General features: G+C 40.8%; 2 protein-coding genes across 4 annotated transcripts in view; both read left to right on the top strand.

Annotated features, from left to right (window-relative positions):
* The window catches only part of LOC117790514 (sodium-coupled monocarboxylate transporter 1), a 38,700-nt gene extending 25,693 nt beyond the window's left edge, over positions 1-13,007 (top strand). For all 3 annotated transcript variants that reach the window (XM_034629977.1, XM_034629976.1, XM_034629978.1), the window contains 9 exons: positions 1,714-1,928; positions 2,002-2,149; positions 9,402-9,576; positions 9,640-9,775; positions 10,340-10,499; positions 11,265-11,483; positions 11,540-11,918; positions 11,982-12,124; positions 12,191-13,007. In XM_034629977.1, coding sequence (XP_034485868.1) covers positions 1,718-1,928; positions 2,002-2,149; positions 9,402-9,576; positions 9,640-9,775; positions 10,340-10,499; positions 11,265-11,483; positions 11,540-11,918; positions 11,982-12,124; positions 12,191-12,647 — 2,028 coding nt within the window. In that variant the 5' untranslated portion in view covers positions 1,714-1,717 and the 3' untranslated portion in view covers positions 12,648-13,007. The remainder of the gene's footprint in view (positions 1-1,713; positions 1,929-2,001; positions 2,150-9,401; positions 9,577-9,639; positions 9,776-10,339; positions 10,500-11,264; positions 11,484-11,539; positions 11,919-11,981; positions 12,125-12,190) is intronic.
* A 447-nt stretch (positions 13,008-13,454) lies between these two features.
* LOC117789618 (ectopic P granules protein 5 homolog) lies at positions 13,455-23,223 on the top strand. Its single transcript, XM_034628666.1, has 16 exons — positions 13,455-13,633; positions 13,697-14,478; positions 14,546-14,831; positions 14,893-15,362; positions 15,780-16,007; positions 16,070-16,469; positions 16,527-17,344; positions 17,398-17,541; positions 17,598-17,775; positions 17,840-18,807; positions 19,336-19,795; positions 20,186-20,942; positions 21,001-21,718; positions 21,775-22,095; positions 22,162-22,737; positions 22,801-23,223. The coding sequence occupies exons 1-16, from the start codon at positions 13,607-13,609 to the stop codon at positions 23,111-23,113; spliced, it is 7,446 nt and encodes a 2,481-aa protein (XP_034484557.1). The 5' UTR covers positions 13,455-13,606; the 3' UTR covers positions 23,114-23,223.
* The last annotated feature ends 106 nt before the right edge of the window (positions 23,224-23,329 follow it).

Raw genomic sequence — 23,329 nt, 5'->3', positions numbered from 1 at the left:
AAAAGTTTAAAGATTGAATTCATAAAGAGCAACAACCAATAAAAAAAAAATGTTTAACTACGCGTAAGAAATACATATATCAAAAACAGACATATTTTCATGAAATAAAATAGCTTGATTTAGTAAAATTTTAAACATTTATAGAGTTCAAAATACGTATATGTTTTTATCTCCATATACAAATCTGCATAAATATTTTAGACATAAAATGTGAAAGAATTCTACAGACATGCAACTTTCTTATTATTATTCTCAAATTTTGTGTCAAATATTTATACTCTCAAGAGTATTATCTACAAAGTTTTACAGACAATCTTATCAAAGCAGTCTGTGAAGAAATTTATCTATTCTTTTTTTTCGTGATCAAATGTTTTTCAGCTACGTAAAAGACATTTTTATAGACTTCTTCTTGTGCATATTAGAATTGTTAGATAAAGAAATTCTAAGAGTTTTATGTGTGTTGTAAGCTACACTATAATATTTTTGTTACTGCTCGCACAAGCAGATCAACAGTTGGCTTTACCAAGACTTCAAGTACAAGTAAAAACACAAAGTTGCAACCCAAATCTGCACATAAGCTGCGCGCTTTGTGAACCACTACCAACTTGTTGTAGTTAAGTCCACACACACACACGCGCACATATACTAACACCTACATAAATGTATATGTACTATGTGTACACTGAAAAAGAAGATCGACTTCTAAAATCAAGAACATTTATTTTACATATTTTGTTCTTAAAATAAGACCATTTTAAGACCATATTAATTACACTAAGAATATTGATCTAGAAAATTGAAGTTGTTAATAAAAGAATAAAAATCTTTAATTGTTAATAAAGTATAAATAAGTACTATTTCATAAGAAAGAAAAATTGGTAAAATAACATTAATAAAATTACCAAGACATAATAAAATGAATATGAACATAAAATTAAAACATCAGTAAAAAACTATAAATTTAAAACAATTTTTTCATTTTTTTTTTTACTTAAATTTAAGAGTATTTATTCTTATAGTAAAAAAATGTATTCTTAAAATAATTTTTTGGTCTTAATCTTAAAACTGAAATGTGTTTTCTTATTTTAAGAGTTTTATGTTCTCGACGCATTTCTTAGACCAAAAGTCATAGATTAGAGACCAGAATCTTGATTTTAGAACATTTTTCTCAGTGTTCATACAACACTTCATAGGTAAAAGAAGAGAGCAAGGCTCCGTTGTCTGCCTGGCTTGCATACAAATGTCAGCGGTGCGAGCAAAGGACACAGTCCATAAATTTTGTAACGCGCAACATTTTGCTTTGTTTTAACTCATTTGGCCCAGACTCACACACACTCTATCTCTGTCTCTGTCTCCGTCTCTGCCTTTGGTTGGCTGGTTGCACGGGTTATGATGTGCGGGTGGCAGGACGTTGGGACTTTGGGACACCACAGAAACTGTCCACGCGCCTGCGGATATGCAACAATATAGTCAAAGTTTCAGTGTCGCGATAGAGAGGGAGAGGGAGTGGGATTGGGTTGGTGGCATTATGTGCTCCAAGCGTGACTAATATGCACATGTTCAACTGTGGTAGAAAACGTTTTGACAATAAACCACCCTCTACCAAGTGGAGGGCTCTCCACTCGGCTCCACCAGTTTGGCCGCTGAAAAGTTGTTTTTGACCAACTTGGTATTTGATTTTAGCATTTTTGGTTCTTTGGTATCTTTTTGTAGCACGATGGCCAAGGATTTGAGCACTCTGGGTTGGGATTACTTCATGTTTGTGGCATTTATAGCGCTTACCGTCTTGGGACCACTCTGGACCCGCATATTTGGCAAGAAAAAGCAACAGAGCAAGGCGGATTATGTCTTTGCCACCGGCGGTGTATCCATTGTGGCAGTTATGATTTCCATAGCACGTGGCACACTCGGCGTACGTTCGGTGTTGGGTAAGTTTAAATCAGTAAATCTGTAAAATATATAACAGAAGTTTTCATTAACATGCGTTTGTTTTAATTAAAGGGTATCCCAGTGAACTTTATTATCGCGGCTCGGCCATGTGGGAGATCGTATATGGCATGATGAGTGCGTATCCGATTGTCTGCTTCATGTTTGTGCCCGTCTATTTCAACCTGGGCATCACCTCTGTTTATCAGTACATCGATCTCAGGTGAGTCCCCAACTCAGCTCCTAAAAAGCAAAAGAATGAGAATGAGAATAAGAATGTCAAATGAGTATGGGAAAGACAACATTCAATTAGCACAAAGCGACAACATGAAAATTGTTATTTCAACATTCATTTTAATTTCACAAATGCGTCGAGAGACACGCCCATGCCCACGCCCACCTCAAAGATACAATGACACCCCTTATCGCCGAGATCCCGCACAATTTTATTCTTCATTAAGAAGAGACCAAATGAGACTAAACAGACCAGCAAAGGACGAGCAGAAGAACAGAGTTGAGAGTGGGAATAGGGATGAGAACGACAGGCTGCGAGTCGTTGTCTTGTTGCTAAATAAATTTGAATAACATTTAGCAAAATAAAAAACCAAAAATGAACAGCAAGTGTCCAACCAAAGGCACACCAAATAATCTATATACTTGTCCTTTCCTTGCCCAGAACACGCGAAACAAACACCGAGACTTTGACTTCGACTTCTACTCCGACTCCAACTCCGATTTTCATTCCCGTCGCCCAAGTCGAGTCTTGACTGTCGCAAGTTGTCGCCGTTCGTCCGGTCGCCTTATCGCCGAGCAGCCTAATTGTTTTTTAAGATTGAAATTAGTAAACTAATTTGTTATCAAATGTTTGCAGTTTCGACAACAAAATTCAATTAATTGCAAAAACTGACACAACACTTCGCAGGTTGGCAGGGACAGGGGAAAAAGCAGTGAAGACTTGAGCATAACTCAAATTAATTCAAATTTAATTGGCAGTAGCCCAGGCCAAGGCAGTCCAAGATGTTGGGCCAAATCTGTATGGAATTAAGAATTTATTCAAATGTTGCACAAGCTGCAAAATGATTGATTGCTGTCAACAAATTTGAGTTAGTTACTGGAGTTCCATTGAATTCTCTAACGAATATATTCACTTTAAAAGACATATACATACGGTAATCAGACAATACAATCATTGCCATGACATGCACTTGAGCTAATTATACAAAAAGATTACGCGTAGTTTGCTCGACTGACTCATATATTTGGGCCATCAATCTTAGTTAGCAACATTGTGTTTACTACGATTAGCCAAGTCCCATACGAACATTCCAGACACATGGGTAATTTTATGTGCGATTTAGTTTGATGACAACCAAATGACATTCAAGACAACCCCAAAAGGGCTGTAAAGGACTAGAGCAGCACGACAAATACAAGATGTTGCCCGGACAACAAAAAGTTGTTACAAATTTGAAGCCTCATTGTCGCTTGTCAACGCAACTGACGCCCCGCGACATGTTTATGCATACAACTTCATCAAAATCGGCAAAAGCGGCTGGGAGAATAAAAGGGAAAAGGACGAGTCGCTTCAGTCGATAAGTGAAGGCGAAAAAGGCAAAAACAATAACAAACATAGGAGATGAGAGATGAGAAAGGACAAAGACTTTCATGACATACTATGACAATGCAAAACCAGTCAAGTTAATAAAAGCAAAGCTGAAAAGCTCACAGATACCCTATAAAAAATGTGAAGTAACAATTCAATTACAATTAACTCAATCCTATTTAGATTTAGCCCAACAGTTCTTAAAAATAATATTCTCAAATGGATAAATGATTAGAAATGCCAAGTCAAAGATTAAGATGTCTACTTCGTAGGGTATAAGCCCCAAGAAGCCAGCTAAATTCACAAAGTAAAAAAAACAAAGAACCCTCTCACATACTGACACACTTGTGTTTGCTGTTGTGTTGACAAATTGTATGACAATTCGTTTGTGTCATAATGTTTATAAATAGCGCGTGTTGTTGCTGTCAGACCATCATCCCAGCATCCTGTAACAGTTCACATTGACTGTCAGCCCAACACCCCGAAATCTCGTCACCCCGTCACCCCGACGCCCAATCACCCAGTCAGTCAACGAGCGAAACATGCAAAAACAAAAACCAGCGCATCTGCCTCAAATGTGATAAGCCAAATAAATACATGAATTTTCTGTAAGTCATCAGGGTAAACTACATGGAAAACAGAATTTGTGTCTTACAAAATAATACCAAAAGTAGTATACAATTTCTTACTTCAACAATTTTTTTAGTTGAAATAAAAACCAGGAAATGGCAAAAAATCTTTTAAAAATGAAATGATTTATTTTTAATGTAAGCAAGGGGTTATAGAAAAAGGTTCACAAATCGAATCGAAAACTTTTTTTATGATTAGCAGTTTCGAATTGACCCCTGTGAATATTTTTTTGAAAGTTTACATATTTTACGTTCAAAATCCTCAGAAAATCACTTGATTACATAAGCTTGCTAAAACGCATTGTGCAGAAAGCAAAACGCATATCTGAAATCATTTTAATCATTTTAAAAATTTTTCAAATTTTAATTTTACAATTTAAAATTTCTGATTACATTATTTCACATTTAGGTTACCTAAATAAAACTTTTTGAATTTATATTCTCTTATTTTTGTTTCCCAATTCTTAATATAATTTATACAAAATTATTTTTGGGAATTGAAATTCGACCGTTGTTCCATTAAATTGCATCACAACAACCTCAGGCAAAGTCCCCTGTGTTATACTCTGAATAATTCTTCAATTTAATATAGTAATGTGTTATTGCATGCACATATTTCCTGCTGGGAAGTAGCCAAGACAAACACACACACACTCGCACACACACGCAAGGCTTCGACTTTCAAGACTTGTCAGCAGCCTGTCCTAAGTGACGTCTGCCACTCAGCACATGGCCTTTGCTTCATGCCTTCTGCCTTCTGTCTCATGCCTCATGCCTCTTGAGCTCCAGCTCGAGTGCTGCAAAGCGAACATTTGCTGGCCGAGAATGGTAGCCAACGAATTTCGTTGTACTAGTATTTGGCAATTTGCCCTTGGTGTGGTTCAATGGTCAAGTTGTTCGGTCCGAAAGATAGCAGAGTTTCTGACACACCAAGTGCCAACTGTGTGGTAGCAATGCCAAATGAATGAGTCCTCGAATAAGTTCAATTCGAGACAATTACACATAGGAGCAGTAAATAAATGAATTTGACGCTTGTTTTGGCTGCGGATCAATAAGACACTTTTTAGCACTTAACAACAACAACAACAACAGCAAAAAGTACCAAAAATACCAGTCGCCAGTGAGTAGGTGAGTGCATTTAAATTCCGCTTGAATATTTACGAGTACAAGGACCGGCCAAAGTGCCTGACACACGTCAGACATCATCAAAGATGGTTAGCCTGGTCGTAAAAGAGCGAGAGAGAAAAAAAACTCAAAATAAAGAGCTAACATGAACGCATAAATAAAGATATTCTTGGCATGATGGCAACACAATTTGCAATTCAAGCACAACAAACAACAAAGTTGTTTGGCAGCAACACGTTTTAAGGTGCTCGCATCCTCGACACATATGAGTACATTTTAACACCCAGAGCACTAACAACTCGTTGCCGATTAGGTTTATTTATGCGAAGCATTTAATCCAATCAAAAGGCCTCTCCCAAATGGCAGCCGAGTCGCCTTTGATTATAAAATTAACTCGACGCAATGGACCAAGGCAAGTCCGAGCTCCCAAAGCAGCGATTAGATTGGCATTATTCTCCTCTTATCTCTGTCCACTATATTAAATTTGGTCCCTAAATTATGCTTTTGTTCATAGCCGAACTGGCTTATCGCCCATATTGATAAATTATGTGACCAGGCCAAGCAAATTGCGAATGCGTCAAGCAGCTAAGACAGTCTTAAGCGGTTTCTCCACCCAAAATGCACAACACAGCGTGTGGTAATGCATTCAATAAACGGCCGCAAAGTGGGCCAAGTGGGGTAAGTGGGGCAAGTGGGGCAAGTGGTGCATCGTGCGTAGCCTTGCAATAAACGTTGTCTGTAGAGTTGCCGTTGCCATTGCCGGTTGCCATTGCAGTTGCCGTTAAAAGGTTAGCTGGTCATTGACGCTGTCGAAGCGATGGGTGGTCGTCCTTGTGGCCTTGCTGGTAATTGCATGAATCCTCCCTCTCCCTCTCTCTCACGCTCTGCCATCTGTGCCACAGGCAACGCTGCTGCAATTATAGCATACTTTGCGGCACTTACATTTAATTTAAAGTTATTAACCAACGCCCGCGACTCAGTTAAGACGACGTAACGGCATTAAATGGACACAGCAATGCAATTTAAAATTAAATGCAGATACAGCAAGATTTATAGAGTCCAAGAAAAACAGAGAATGAGAAAGAGAACGAGAACGATACAGAAGGGAAATGAGAATGAGCTAGAAGGCAAATCAATTAAAATATAACAAAAGCCCACCCACTGTGGCATACAGCGTTCAATCAACTGACATGCAGGCAGGCATCGACAGTGATAGCCTCGGGTCATCACTCACAAACATAGAAAACAGAGTGAGAGAGAGAGAGAGAGGGAGAGTGGGAGAAAAAGAGAAAAGTAAAAGAGGGAGTCGAATTGATGCAGAGCACTTATTGTGATGAACACGATGTTAACAGGCTAAATGAGAAACAATTGCTACAAGCGAGCAACAATAACAACAAAAACAACACACACACACTCACATACTCACATAACAAGACACAAAAGAAGAGACGATGAAACAATAAATCCCATAAATCATATTAAATTGACATATCAGACAAAAATTGACCGCAAGCGTCTACGACACGTGTATGAGTATGAGAATGTCCACAATATGTTGTGTGTGTGTGTGTGTGTGTGTGTGTGTGTGTGTGTGTGTGTGTATTTGCTGCAATAACATTTCTTTATCAATTTCCGTTACAAGAACAGCATGTGCAAATGCCTAAATAAACGTTTGTCTATTTTATACTCACTCTACTCTCTCTCTCCCTTTCTTTCTTTGTTTCTCATACACTCTCTTGTATTTTGCTTTTCAATTGACACGCCTTGGCAATTTGTGGTTTATGCCACACATCCATCGTTTCATACTCGTTATTAGTCCACGCAAATTGGCCTTGTTCGATTGACATACTGAATTGTCTTTTAGTAAAGTCACGGTCATTGGCATTACGAGTATGCTGAACCACTTGGGCAGCATAATGAGCACACTATTTACATCCTCTGTTGTCATTTTGAGTCAGCATTGCCATAATTAAAATATACACTCATATATATATCACTCATACGACATGTGGTACACGCTGTCAACTACTGTAAGCCGCTTAATCCCAACATAACGATGAATTTACAAACGGAAATTCATAATGTGCATTAAGCGCATTTAATGCTCAACCACACACAGATAAAGGAAAAGATAAAAGTTATTGATTGATACTGCGACATCCTCTTGGTTTATTTTATCCTTTCAACATTTGTTATTGAGGGAACTTCTTGATCACTGCAATTAGATGCATGCACCCGACTTTCAGCTGTGAACTGCCAGTTTTATTGGCGTCTGGCATCAACTGGCAATGCACTACACCTGGCTACCCATTAAAGGGGCGGGGCTGTCCAATCATTCAAATGATTGAGCAGCTGAAGCGAAGTAAACCTTGTTGGCATTAACATGCAGATATGCCCGGGCTTGATGACAGCACAGACTAATAAATATGTATTTGTCTTTGGCCATTAATCATTTAGTGTGCCATCAATAAAGCCAACACACACACGCACACAGATACAAATGAACAGTGGATTATGCAGTCAGCTTTCTTACACGCACACAGACACACACACAGACACACACACACAGACTCATGCATAAGTGGTATGTCGCTACTCAAGTGTGTAGAACAGCAAGTGAAGCTGTAATTTGGCCACTAACACCCCAACTGCCTGATTTGTCACACACACAATGGCACAGTGGTTAGAAATTAACTTGTTTCTTGCATTTGCATGCCCAAACTAGTTCTGGGATCCACTTTCTCATCAATTTTATAGCATACTTATTAGAGCAGCATAGAATTAAAGCCTCAATTTTTATAACTATTTCATTTCATTTCTGACAGTTCTATCTATAAAAACCTTTTGATCATCTCACTGACATTAAATCAAAATAATATTTGCAACACGCCTGGCTAATATTTGTAAAAGCATAAAAAATTAAGCGGTTTTTACTGCTATTGTCTGAATAAAGTTTCTTTGGTTGAGAGTATTTTATATTTCAATACTTCTTTACGTTGTATCCATTAAAGTTTTATTATCACAACTTGCTTGTCTTTTAAAGTTGAATTAAAATGAAAAATATACTGTAGAATGAAATGCGAATCCAGGCAAATTTAAAAGTTTCGTAGTTTGACTTTTTAAACTTTTAAAAAGAGTTAATGAAGAATAGTTTTAAAAGATAGTTTTGTTAAGAAATATATTTTCATCTATTAAATGCATTTATCAATCGATTTTATACTTTTATGGCATACTATTTTCAATGTCCAGTTGAATTTAATGCCTTATATGTCAAAAAGTCTATCAACAGAGACCTAAAATACTCAATGAAGAGTGAACAAATAATAGGGCTTTAACTGAATGTGTTTTAAGGAAAAACAGTGAATTACATAACAGGCATAGAAACATGACATTTTGAAAGTACACTTCAACCCACTTATTAATAGACCATCACTTGTGGTTAAAACTAGACCCACTTGTGATGTGGACAACAACGCAAACCTCAAGCGCATACTAAGCGATCATTAGACGAGCGAAACTTGAAGCCCTTGTGGGCCATTTGGGCCACTTGGGCCACTTGGCGCCTTGTCGCGCATTTTGCATCAAATTAACACACAAATTTTTATAACCATGTGCCGGCAAAAGCAAAGGAAGCAAAGGAGCATCGTAAAAACCCGGCACAACTATAAAAACAATCAAAACGAGTTACGAACTCGCCAATTTAGCTGGCGTTTTGTTCTTAAGGGCGCAGTCTTCTTAGCCTCATTTTTGTTTTTGTTATTATTATTATTATTATATTTTTTTTTTTTTTGCTGAGATGTCGTAAATTTGTGGCACGTCGGAAACATGAGCTGCAGCTGCCACGCCTGCTCGCGCCCACTTATTGTAAGCGCCCTCATTTTACAGCTGCAGTAAATCATAAAAAAAAAAACAAGAAAATGAGAAGTGCGCTCGCATAAAAAGGGCAAACCCATTAAAACTTTAATAAACGCAGCTAATAAAAGTAAATAAATGAACGCCAAAGCAAAGGCAGTTGCCTAATTAATGCTGTAAATCGAGCTCGACAACCACTAAGCACCTTACCTTACCTTATATGACTACGAGCTTGAGCTCAACTGTATCCACTTTCTCAATTTCAGATTCAAGAGTCGCACCGTACGTTGCCTCGCCTCGGCCACATATATTGTTCGGCAAATCTGCAATCTGGGCATTACGGTCTACACGCCCAGCGTGGCGCTGTCCGCTGTCATTGGCATACCCTATTGGGCGTCCATAACGGGCATGTCCATCATCTGCATATTCTTCACGATTTTGGTAAGTACGACCCAGATTCCTCCACATGCTTGATACGACGAGCATTCTTCATTTGTTTTTTAGGGCGGTCTCAAGGCAGCCATCAATGCGGACGTCATCCAAACTATAACCATTCTGGTGGTAACCGTTGCCGTCTGCCTACAGGGCACCATCTCCAGTGGTGGGCCAAAGAAGGTCTACGAAGTGAATCGCGACAATGGTAAGCAATCAATGATGTTGCGGGTACGAGATTAGCTCCGATTGATCATGGCAGCTTATTAGCAAGTCCTTTCAAATGTCATTCCACATATATATATACATATGTGTGTGCCTTTTTCATACATATTTGTGCTGACGAATGATGACTATTAAAATGGCATCCATTTTAGCTTGCCGTTGTTCTTGTTGTTGTTGTCTGCTGCGTCGGCTCATTATGCACATAAATGATGATGATAAAAACAGCATAAAACAGCAGCCTCCCAACAACAACAACAAGAAGAACAACAGCAAACACAACGGTAACTAGCTGGGTTGAGGCTGTGGCAGGACGCGGCTGCGTGACGACAGTAATAAATGTCTGACGGTTCTGCGCGTTTGTCACATGAGTTTGAGTTGTTGCCTGTCATTGGAGCAATTGTCGAGCGAGCTCTGGGAATATTCCCATATGACATGCCACGTTACACTGTGTTTGCCATGCCATGCAACTGCGTTATGCAACACGTATTTAGCATCTTTTTCACTTTTTCACTTTACCACTTTACCACTTTACCACTTTCCTCCATAGGCCGCTTAAACTTCTGGAATTTCACCGGTGACCTCACCGTGCGTGTTGACACCACGTCCGCTTGGCTGGGACAACTGTTTATGTCCCTCTCGCAGATCGGTTGCCAGCAGAACTTCATGCAACGTTATGTCAGCCTCAAGTCACTTAAGGAGGTCCGCAGGTCAGTTTACAAACTCTAACTAAATTTTCGAAAACATTAAACTAAACTTAAGTGTACATTTTAACAAACAAACAAAATTTTCCATTCTTTAATGGTTGAATTACTTTTTTGTAAAACAAGACTCTTAAATATTTCGAACCAATTAAAAAAAATACACTTTCGATTATTTGTAATTTATCGATAGCAATATAAATAATTTCATATAAATAATTTGTTTTTGAATATTAAAATGTGTTTAATTCTAATTTCTTCATTTTTTTCTTACATTTTTAATTATTTTCTTACAAAGTCATAACTTTATTAAAACTTAACGTATATTCATGCGTTATTTCAATATGATTATAGTTTGGCCTCTAATTTGATTCTGTCTCTAATTTTTCTTATTGCAAAACCAATCCATTTTCGAAAATAATCCATTATTTTCATACTTTTTTGTATACCTTTGATCACTAATAACTTTATTAAACATGAACTGATTTTGACGAGCAATTAGGTTATGATCAGTGTTTGACCTCTAAATTGACTCTGCAATAACTCAACTTGAACTATAGTTCTTGTTTAATTAAATACATACCACACATCGACAACTTTAAAATCTATGCATCTAAATTGAAACTGCATCTAAAATCTTTTAAATAGCCAAAAGTACACAATTCTCTATTATTTTCATACATTCAAATCAAAATTAAAGTACCATTTTCGATAAAAATTTAAAATTCTTGATAAAAATGAGCATAATTTTGTAAATGATTATTATTTTTTTAGCGTAATGTTGAGCAATGTTCCGATTGTGTTTCTGTTCTTTGCTCTCTCTTGGCTATCGGGCATGGTCATTTACTCCGCGTACATAAACTGTGATCCTTATGCCGAGGGCTATATCAAGAAGCCCGACGAGATTCTGCCCTTCTTTGTGGAGGATCAACTGGGATTCCTGCCCGGCTTTGTGGGCATCTTTATGGCCACTCTATTCAACGGTGCACTCTGGTAAGTGATCTGACTTTAATAGATATACCTGGACTAATCTTTAAGCATTTCTTTAGCATGATGGTTTCTAATCTTAACTCCCTGGCCACCGTTTGCTGGGAGGATTTCATATCGCAGCTACCCACATTCAAGGGACTGAGCGACAAACATCAGTTGAGAATTATAAAAATTGTTACCGTTGTTTGCGGTCTGATTATAATGTGCGTCGCCTTTGGAGTTGGCCTGCTTTCTGGCGTTATCGAGTCCTCGCTGCTGGTATTCTCGGCGACCTCCGGTCCTCTTCTGGGTTGCTTCATTTTAGCCATGATGGTTCCCGTGGCCAACTGGAAGGGTACAGCCGCCGGCATGGTGACGGCCTGCGCTTTTGTGCTTTGGATTATTGGCGGCAGCATGACCATTGACAAGCCCTCGACAATGCTGCCCACATCCACAGAGGTAAGCTGGAAAAGGTGCTTCAATAGAATTAAGCCAAGATTAACCAACGTTTATCTTTTGTAGGGCTGCTCAAACTTCACCTTCTCGCGGTCCATTGCCAAGCCCAGTAGTGGAATCGACGAGTTGCCTTGGCTATTGAAGCACACACCCATCGATGGCTACAATCAAACCTTTGTGGACCCGACACCCAAAATTGCTCACGAAAAGTAAGTCTAGACCAGATTTAATTGACTTGTGATGCTGACATTTACACTCTTTCTTGCTCTTTCTAGGACGCCTTTGGAGACCTTCTACTCCATTAGCTTTATGTACTACAGTTTGATTGGCACAGCATTGACGGTTCTCATTGGCACCTTAATCAGCTGCCTGACCCAGCATGCGGACGACGAGTACGATGCCAAGCTGCTGCACCCGCTCATCTTCCGTTGCTACGAGCGCCTGAACGTCCCAAAGCCATATTACATTAAGCACGAGGAGGAATCCGGCCTGAATCGAGGCAGTAGCAGCAACTCATCTGCAACGACGACCTGCAAGGTGGAAAAGATCAATCATGCTTTTGATGCCAACGAGGAAAAGAATAGTCCAATATCCATACAGTTTACAAATTCAACCAACGACAACAACGAACGTCGTAGTTCCATTTGCAGTAACAGCAGAATACAACTCGATACCGTGCCCTCAGGGGAAACGGGTGTCTATCGACACCTCGGCTCAAAGACGACGTTCTGAGTCCCTTACTAGAACCCTCCGAAACTACGTACATATACAAATAAACACTTAGTCTGTACTTAGTCCGTAATTATTAAGCTAAGCTATATTTTAGAGCAATTAATGAGGGGAGTAAGTCGTACGCCTTCCGTGTAAAAAGTCGATAAAGATGCTGTGATTACTTACTGTACAAGAGTATACAGTTACGCATATCGTTAGATCTTAAACAGATAGTCGAGATGCGTATCGTAGAATAACAATTTAATGTGTATGTACTTAAGTATATGTAAGAAAAGGCAATAACTCAATTTTAAGCTCAACATTTTGTTCAATAATTAAGCGAGTTTTATTTACATAAATAAATGTTCATTGCAAATTTGTATCAACTGCGAAAATGTGGTGTATTTGATTTTTATTTATTTTTATTTTCGAAACACACTAATCATTATAATAATTATAAAAAATAATTATTAAACACAGTGTAAACATTTTGACTAGCAACAGTTTAATCCACAGATTTCAAATGTTTCGTCAAGTTGTAGCGCAAAAAAGTGCTGCCGTATTCATATTTACAGTGCTGCCCATCGCACATAGTCACCCAGCTGTTTTTCGATAACTATTTCTTACACAGCTGATTGATAACAGTGATGACAACAATTAATAAGCTCGATAAAAGCTAAAGCCAACAATTAAGATGTCAAAAATTAAATTAACTACAAATAATAAGTTAGTGGGAGTTACGATTTTATCAAATACAAATTTTCTACTTTGATATGCTGATATGTTATCAATTAATTCTAATTTTGAGCTACTTAAAGTGCCGATTAAAATTAGCTTGAACTGTTTGCTCATCACTGTCGTTGACAATATGCAATTTGTGGGGGATTTTAATGTTAGCGGCGCAACGAAATACACAACGCGCAACAGAGTCGAATAGTAAAAGTCGAACAAATAAGTAATTTGTAGATAAAAAAATAAAAATGGCAACTTTGGCAAAGCCAAAAAAGGTAAGTAAATGGTTAAACAAATGGCGAACAAAATAAGAATTGCAAACAAACAAATGCATATAGAAAACAAAAAAGCAGAGCGTGTCCAACGATCAAAGGCAGCAGGAGGAAGAAGAAGAGCATGATGAGTTATCAACAAGTAAAATACAAGAACAAAGACAAGAGGAAAATGCGTCGCTTCTGGAAGAGTTCGAGCGTGTGGCTGCAATGGCCAACAGTGGGAACAGCAAGACGGAGACAATCATTAGTCACGACTGTTGCATATCAAGTGATGTTGTGCCCGAAGTGATAACAATGAATACAACAACAATAGCCGACAAAACAGAAATTAAAACTCAAAATGACATTTTGGAGAAAGAACCTGATGCAGTTCCCAGTGCACCCACTGCGCCCTCGACAAGCGTTCCCCTCGTGCAATATCCCAATCTCCAGCCTATCCGGCTAACGAATGCGCTCATCGAGGAGCAACAGTCTCGGATTGTCTACAAATCACAAGCAGCTCGGTCTCCCGGCTTTGCACTTGCCAGCAGCCAGCTGAAACCGTTTACCAACGAGCAGCTAAGAGAAATCTATCAATGTCCCGATTTGGAACTGGCCAAGCAATTTGAACTGGAGTTCCTTATGAGCACACTACTTGAGTCCAGCGAATCGGATCCCCTCTATCTGCAATTGCAGGAGTACTACAATCTGCAGGACAAGTTAACTTCCAACGTGCACGACATAAAGGAGAGGCGCAAGGACTGCCAGGACACACAGCAACAGGTGTGGACTCGAGTTCCGGTAACACGCACCTTTAGTGCCAATTGTCACGACAACAATCTGGTCAGCGAGACTATAACCTACGAGTGAGTGAAACCTACCTCATCCCAAATTATTGAAATTGTAATACTTAATCCTGTTTCTCCTTCGCAGACGCATTAAGGTGGATCCCATAAAGCTGGAGGGTGCCTCGGCAGCATTAACAAGTCTCTACGACCTGGTCTGCCATACGTATACCACAAATCTAATAGCAACTAAGATAACCAAAGTCAAAATTGATCAGATAATCAACGAGCTCCTCGCGTATCCCGTCGTGGATCCCCAGGCATCTATTGATTTACACTACAGATTGAGTGATGACGCCTTGCAGTGTTTGACTCAGTTGAGGCGAGCTATTGGCATCCTCTTCAACTTCGCTCGAAGGCCCAGCCCCAATGCGGTATTCCTTCTCTACTGATATTCTTTTGATTAATCATTAAGAAACGTTACTGTTCTCGCAGAATTTTGATGCCGATCTGAAGCTTTGGTTGCGAAAACTTGTTGCACTGCAGCTGCTGTTGGCCACCAAGGAGGATCATTGGTTTCTACTCTTTAACATCTTGCGCTGTCCCAACGGAGTGGGAGTTTGGGCGGCGGAGTTTCTGCAGCTTCCAGGCATGGGTCCAAGGCAGATGAAACCCAAGGGCACACAGCCCAATGAACTACCTTTGGCATTAAATTCACCAGAGCTCAATCACTTCGTAGCTGTACTGCAAATCCTTCTGCTGCCAATTCAAAAGCGCAACGAGTATCTTAAAAGCCAGGCTCAAGCACAAAAAGAGCTGTCGGAGTCAACTGGTGGCAGTGAGCGCTGGACAGTTGTGGACTCGGATGGCGAAGACACTCTCACACCCACTGGAGAATATGTTGGTGTCAAGGAATGTGATCTTATAGCATTGCTCAATCAGCTGCCCTTCGATAAACTCTTTACGTAAGATATGCATTAACAAATGCTTGATATATTAAGAGAATTTCTGGCAAAAGAACAATTTAAATAGCAAAATTGAAAATCCAAAATAAGGAACACAACACTAGGTAACTTGTAATTAGGAAATAATAATTTGAAAACATGAATTGGGATAGCTAAAATTATAAGAATCCAAAGTAAAAAACACATTTTTTAATAGTAAAATTTTTTGAAAAAAATTTTGGATTTCGGTTTTCTAAATTTTTTCATACTATTGTTTAATATTTATTTTTATTTCTGTTTGTGTTCTTTAATTTATTTAAATTTGTCTTCCTTTTTATACTTTTTTTTAATTATGCTCTATGTATTTGTAAATCTTCCAAATACATATATTTGGCATTCGCCCGAGGTACTCATACCATTAATAATCTTCATTTCCAGCTCGGCCATGTGCATTGAAAAGTTTCTCGATGACTACATCATTGAACCGGACATGATAACGCCACAGAAAATGCTCACCGTGGTTGCCTTTTTCGCTCAGCTGGTGGAGACACTCGGCGAGGGCATGTTGACCTACAACAATGAACGCTACAAGCAGCTGGCCAAGCGATTGGGACGCCTGGTGCGTCACTCTCTGCAGTATATCTCCGATTACCACGAGCTCTTTATGTAAGCTGTCTCTGCAATCCAGTTTCTACAGATATAGATTCCACAACTACATTCATTTCCAGAAACAACAATTTACCCAAGTCGCAGGAACTTTGTGAACGCATTGAGCTGGAGATGCAGGCGTTACTTATCCGCGCCTGCAGTTACATCTATCGATCCCGTAATCTGGGCACCTGGCAGTATTTCTCCACTCTGCCCTATAGCACGCTTCATGCTGATATCATCTGGCATCTATTTTACTACCTTAATGTTGGCTTTCCCAGCAATCTGAGTACAAAGTTAGCCGCCGACATGGAGACAATCTATCAGACGGAATTCTGGAGTAAGTTTGACGTGGCCAATGCAGATATCTCGCCCGAGGATATGTACTATTTGCTGCAAGCCTTCTTTGAAATGGCCAATGGTCGGGACATCATCAAGGACAGACCACTCATCCGAATCATTTGCCTGACCATATTCGAGGTGCGTAATCAACACAATCCATCAATTTTCACTAACAACATTTGCATCCTTCTACAGATCGGGTTTATCCATCAAAGCACTCGAGAGTTTTGCTATAAAAGTGCACGTGATATGTTGGTAAACATTTCGTTGACCTATGAGGATCTCCTGGATTGTATATTGGTGCAGCTGAAGGCACGCTTTGGAGAGATCGAACAAGCTGCGTATCTATTCAAGGCGCTGCCCCTGGAGAATTGGCGACCTAGTATGGAGAGCTTTGAGCTACTTTCCAACTGGTTGCTTCACTTTGATTACCAGACATCGGAGAACCAATTGGCGCGCCTGATTATTGGTCATCTGAACTGGAGTTTTGATGACGAGGGTCGTTTTTACTTACCCCACAACATTCATGTGCGCATGGCCTGCCTGGTGACCGAAGCTATGAACAATCACGCGCCTGAGGTAATTGGTGCCTCTGGTATCTCGGAGAGTGTGCGTCAAGTGTCCTCACTAATCGACTCGACGCAGTCCAGTCGGGAACAATTCACCAATTGGTGCTGGCGCATGATCTCCATGCTTCGACTGCATCTGATGGATCAGAGCACAGAGTCAGTCAAGAGAACTCTGCAGCATCCAACGGAGCCGCTGCTCTTTGTGCCAGATGTGAAACGCCTGGACATGATCTGGCAGGGTGTCAGTGAACAACGTCCGCTGGCGCTGTATGTTGGTGTATTAGTCAGTCTACACGGTCATTCCATTCCCGTCATATGCCAGCATGGATTCGAATTGCTGCAACAACTGCTCAACGATCATCGTCATGCAGCTGTCATTCGCAGTCTCGAGCTGATTATACCCTTGTTCCTGGAAACTCCTGACACGCTGGCTAACTGCGAGAGGTAATGTAAAGATAAAGAAAGCAAAGTTACAAAGACTCACATTCTTCTCACAGTTTCCAGAAATTACTTACAACGTTGCTCAACGCGGACAGAACATACCTGAAGATCGCCAAGGATATGGTATATGCCAATTCTATTGGTCCAATTCTCGAGCTGCTGGACAACATGCTGCACCATCAGATTGTCTCCTACACGAGGCAAGTAATTATTCCACAGTTCTCAATTGACATTTATCACATTGTCCTGCTTCCAGCTACGGTCTCTGCTCACCTTTGAATCTAATAAATGTCTGGCTAAATTGCTTCACATCTCTGCCGTATTGGGCCCAGAACTCGCACGTTCTCTACCTTCTGGACAAAATGCTCTGCGTCTCCTATCAGTTCACCGATTGTCGTGTGCAGGCAGTCGAGTTCTTTTACAACTACTTTAAGGTACATCTCTTTAATTCCAAACACATATTCTGAAAACCTATACAGGAATTTATTTTGTTGCTAGGAATACACGGATTGGAAGATGCCGTCCAAAGCGACAGGACTTAAAGGATTCTTTGGCGGGCAGGCGGACTCACGTGTTCCTCAACTGTGGCCACAGTATTCTTGGCTTAATCTTGTGCTTCTGGACATTGAATTTAGGCTTCAGGATACTCGCTTTTGGCCCGAATTGTTGCGTCAGCTTTCTGGCCAAACAGTGGAGCAGGCGCTGAAGAAAACCCTGTCGCTGACCAAGATCAATCCGTTCCCCGCCAAGCAGCTTGTGATCTACAAGTACGCCCAGCTCTTGGCCACCATGGACACAACACATGCGCTTTTCCCGATTGTCTGTCAAAAGTTCTTTGAGCTCTATTTATGGCGGGTGCCAGTCGAGTGCGATGTCAGGAATATCGATCAAAATTTGGGCGTTGCCGAAAAGTTTTACGAGCAAAATGTGACGCTGATGAAGACAATAAAGACGCAACTGAAATCCGCTGAGGTATATTACGCTGCCATTGCCAGTAAGCGAGCCCAGGACGAAGCGGCTGCTCATATGTATCGCAGTTGCACAAAGCTCATGCAAAGCTGTGCCCTTTGGCTAGAGGATACCCAGATCAATAGATTCGCAAACGATGCCACTCAATTGCCGGCACAATACAACAGCGACAAATTGCGAGAGCTGCTTAACGGTCATGTGGCCCATTGGACAGAGTTCCTTTGTCTCGCCGACCTGCGCAAGGATCAGCGCGAGCAGGCGAATCAATGGACTGCCAAGATATATCGAACGCATAATCAAATGCCACTTCGCAATCCTCTGCCAGCCAAGGCTCGATTGCCACCCGCTCAACGGATCAAGAACCACCTGGCCACCTACGACAAGCGTCTCCCTCCACCGAATCACAGTCATCCTGAGCTTATTCAGAAACGACCCATCGATGGAAAGACGCTGCCCGAGCTTAAGCGTCGCATACAAACTTTGAACAGTACCGCGAAGTAAGTGATTAGAGTCCAAATAATGACCAAAATTATATATTGGGATAGTTTTGAAAAAGTATATGAAAGTATGACAGTTTGAAGTTTTTGAAAATTTTCAAGGGGTAAGTGCGGGAAATGTAAACAATGCTGACCAAAATTAATTAATTTTTTAGATAGAATAAAAATTGACCCATAATCAATTCAAAATTCAAATTAAGATCAAACTTTCATACTCAATTAAATCGGTTAAATTTTGGCACAGTTATAACAGTTGAAAATGAAAAAGTGAAAAGTAGTGAATGTATGAATTTTATTTTATTAATATTTTGCCAGCAATCTGTTAAGATGCAATGGGTATATTGAAAATTCAAAATTTTTAATTCTAAATTTCAACTTTTAGGCAACATCTTATGTCGTAACTAGTATAAAACAACCCTTACATACATATATAACCAGTTTCACGAAGAATTGGTAATAAACATAAAAAATTCAAAAAACCCATTGCAACAACAAGATATTCAAATATTAAATCTGTTACAATTTCAGCAAAGTGCATTATAATACCTCGGCGTTGAATTCGTTGAACTTGAACTATCTGGAACGAGTTCCCGCACTGTATCAGATGGTTCCATACGAGGAGATGAGGCGCAAGGAGTGCGCATCCCTGATTTTCAAACGCAATTGCACACAGGCGGCGACAATTAAAGTGGTGGGTGAGCACATACGTCGCAACGATCAGATTTCCCGGAAACAGGAACAGAATCGGGATCGGCATGACAAGATCATTGAGGAGATGTTGACGTTGAATGTGGATGGCTTTGCACAGGCCATTATTGAGATGGGCAGCTATACTTTGCAGTTGTTGCAGGCACAATCCACCTCGAACAAAATGGTTACAGCGATTGGAGTGGACTTCTTCTATCATGTGGTGGAGAACATGAATTATACGACCATGAAGTTTCCTCCCACCAATGATTTCTATTCGGAAATACTGGAGCAACTGGGTGTAAGTATATAATGTATTTCTGTTTGAATTAATTACGAGTTACGAGTTGAAAGGAAATTATATTTGTAAATCTCAGATATACCTTTGTTTGGATGAGGTTTCTCTGAAAAGTATGCACTTTTTTATTTAAAATTATTATAATACAAATTAGTTTCACTTCTTTTATTGATTTCCTTAATAAAATTCAAGTCTTGTTTTATATATGTTATACTAAAAATGAAAAGAAATAAATCCATTGTATTTTTTTTTTTTAATCATAAATATTGACATTTTTAAAGTTTTATTTTGTATTAATAATATAATAATTATAGTAATAATCAACAATTAATTTTTGTGCACTTATTTTATAGTTTTAATTTGAAAAATTACAATTATACTCCTGAATTATAGGTGTTTATACAAGCCGAGCAGGCGGAGCAGGGATTGCATGTACTCAGACTGGCACTGAGACGTGGAGATCTAATGAAGCTGCTGGCCAAAGTATTTGTGCCTTGTCGCACCGATGTCAAACACTTTCTGGACATGTATCAGTTCCTCATTGACTCCCATTTGAAGCGTTGCGATACCAAGATTCTCTTCGTGCTGCTCTCCAAGTTCGATCTGCTCACCTGGCTGGAGTCCAATCAGCCCAAGCTGAGCGAAATCAATCGCCTACTATCGCTCGTGCTCCAGGGTCTCGAGTCCTGGTCGCAGCCAGACAGCAGCCTGTTGCAGGATCAGTTCCGACGACAGCTGGTGCACATCTTCACGTACGACTTTCCTCAGCATTATGGCGAGGTTATGCAGCTGGTGCTCGATCGCATATCCGATCAGAAGCTAATGCCAGTGGTGCTGCTGGATCTACTTAACGCGCTCCTATCAACTGCAAACAGCGCGTCCCTCACCCTCAACAGCAGCGAGGTGCAACTTCACGAGGTGGCCGTGGACTTTTCCCGCCGTCAGAAGTTGTTCACGCTGAAAGCGGCCACGGATACGTTGCTGTTGTTTGCACGACATTTTCAAAAGGAGCGACTGCATCATGGCCTGCATGGACTGTATCCCAAGCACAAGGAGTATTGCCAGCCGCTGGTCATGTGGTTCACCTGTTTTGGACACGTGCTTATAGCCACTGCCATTTGCAGCTACCAAGAGCTCTTGGCGGATCAGAGTGAGTAAATTCCAAATAACCACAATTCAAATGTTAAAATCTTCTTTTATTCTTACAGTTAGCGACATTGTCTTCGGCTCCATTGTGGAGACATATGCACCCTGGTTAATCCCATACACGGAGCAAACTGAATTAGGAGCAGGCGCGGCAGCACACTGGATACGTCAGCTTAGTCCCGATCAGGGCAAGATTTTGCTGCCGTGGAGTGAGGCTCAAGTGGACAGTAGCAAGCTCCTGATTAGATCCTTCATTGTCAGTGTGCTTCAGGTGGTCCAGTATCTGCCCGCTTCGAATCAAATACTGGAGCACACGTTTGCTTGGTATGTCCACCACTTTGCCCAGCACAGCGTGGCCAGGCATGTGCTGTCGCCCATGCATGAGGGTCTCGCTCAGCTACCCTGGGAGCGTTTCCTTCCGCCGGCCAAGCATATCGATCTATTCTATGGGAGTCTGCAGCGGTTCGTACCCGAATCACATGCAATGCTGGGCCACATCTTCATGAGGATTGACTGGAACGCGTGGTTTGCACAGATGCCGCAATCCCCAGAAATATTATCGCGTCTTTTTGGCATCTTTGTTAAAATGGCCTTTGAGCCGAACATTCATATGCATCCCAATACCAGCAAAATTCTAGAGGATGCTATCAAGTATCCATGGCATCTCGTCGAGTACAGTGAACTGGAGCAGTTGCTTAAGTGGTTCGTATCCAGCGTGGAACCTGCCATTGTTCTAAAGCTACCCACTGAGAGCAACTACGCGGATCGTGCTGTTCTGGAGTAAGTAAATTTCATACAATTGATTGAGGAGTACATTAATTATCAACTTTCTGCAGTCTTCTTCGCGTGGCCTGCGCCATGTTGCCGGAGAGCAGTACACAAAGTGCCGTGGTGCAGGCATCGTTGAAGCGAATGCTCTACACTCGCTCCATTGTCCGGATGCAGCGTGTCTGTGGAGCCAAGCACAAAAAGCTGTTGGCTACCAAGGAGGGTGAACGCAGCTTTACCAACGCCTTTCTAGAGCTGTTGCAATCCATTGACCAGGCCATTGGTGGTTCTAGTGAGCATCGCACACCGGAGGAGCAGCGTCGTGAAGCACTAAATCTGATGCTGGAGTTGGTTGCACCCACACAGACCCAAAGCGAGGAGATCTCAAAGTGAGCGCACACACTCAAATGATTGGGCGACTAAATAACTCATTTAATCCCTTCATCTACTTGCAGCCTCCACATCCAAACCATGGTGCGCTGGCAACAGCAGTGTGCTCCGGCAAATCCTGTGATGTGTGCCGCTCTTCCTGCAATTGGGCATCTCAACACATATATATCTTGCATATACTCGCTGTTGGAGTCGAGCATTGAGTGCTATTTCCGGCAGTCCACGGAGAGCGCTCCCTGGCATGCGCCCAGCTGGCAAGGATTATTCGAGGCGCTGCAAATGTCGCTGCCCAAGCTGGAACTAATGCCAGTCTTGCAGGGCGGCTATTTCTTTTCACTGCACGTCTTTGTGCTCTACAAACTGGAGGAGATCGAAACGGATGGTGAGAAGATCACTTTTCTACAGGACCTGACACAGCTGCTGGAGAATCTTAAAACAGATCCCCAGACCGAGCCGCGTCTAGCTCTCGTTTGGGGACTGATCATCTCGCGTGGCTGTAAACTGCTTCAAGGATCACAGCTTGTAAAGAAACCACTCTGCATGCTGGCACGTCATCTTCAAATAGCCTCAACCAAAGCTGAGGGTTGGAGCGATGGTCTGCTGGGCGTTATTGGCTTGAAATCGGAGAGCATTACCAACAGGTTCTAAATACATGCTAAATTATTATCTGTAATGCTTACCAATTCCATGTTTCTCGCTTGCAGACGCAAGGTGCTGACCCGATGCTTGGCATGTGTAATCTTTTCGCTATTCCCGGCCAGTCGTGACTTGCGATTGCCCTGCGAGGAGTACGAGAGCGGCATGCGGGAGCTGGCCATGTTGTTGGCCAATAAAAAGTTCAACGATGTTAAGCCGTTGATCGTCAGGGCCGTAAGCATTCTCAAGGAACAACTATTGCCCGATCTGCGTGCTGTTCCCCATTTAATCTGTCGGCTGATCGACGTTTTCTATGAGCAGAGCTTCCTTACGACCATTCCGGAGGTATGGGACTGCGATTTTAAGCTTAAAGCTAACTAATTATCATACTTATGGGCAGCCAATTGTGTTATTTTGTATACCTAATTACTAAAGCATATAAGGGAAATAAAGTGATCATTTTTTGCTATTTTCTAAATTGCATCAATCAATTCAAATTGTATTTTTTTTATAAGAGTTAAAAGCAGAAGTCGCAAGTATATGTCAAATAACTTGATTATAATAAACGCGAAACATCACTAAACATTCTGTTTTGGT

Source organism: Drosophila innubila, assembly GCF_004354385.1.
Source record: "Drosophila innubila isolate TH190305 chromosome 3R unlocalized genomic scaffold, UK_Dinn_1.0 2_E_3R, whole genome shotgun sequence".
Taxonomy (NCBI): Eukaryota; Metazoa; Arthropoda; class Insecta; order Diptera; family Drosophilidae; genus Drosophila; species Drosophila innubila.
Note: the sequence above shows the minus strand (reverse complement) of the source record. Positions and strands in the feature narration are given on the sequence as shown.

What these genes read in the sequence shown, in the direction of transcription:
- LOC117789618 (XM_034628666.1), top strand. Translation starts at nt 13,607, where the DNA reads ATGGCAACTTTGGCAAAGCCAAAAAAG. An exon ending in AGAGCTCTTGGCGGATCAGA is followed by an intron (nt 20,943 to 21,000) that starts GTGAGTAAATTC and finishes TTATTCTTACAG; the next exon opens with TTAGCGACATTGTCTTCGGC. An exon ending in CAAAGCGAGGAGATCTCAAA is followed by an intron (nt 22,096 to 22,161) that starts GTGAGCGCACAC and finishes ATCTACTTGCAG; the next exon opens with CCTCCACATCCAAACCATGG.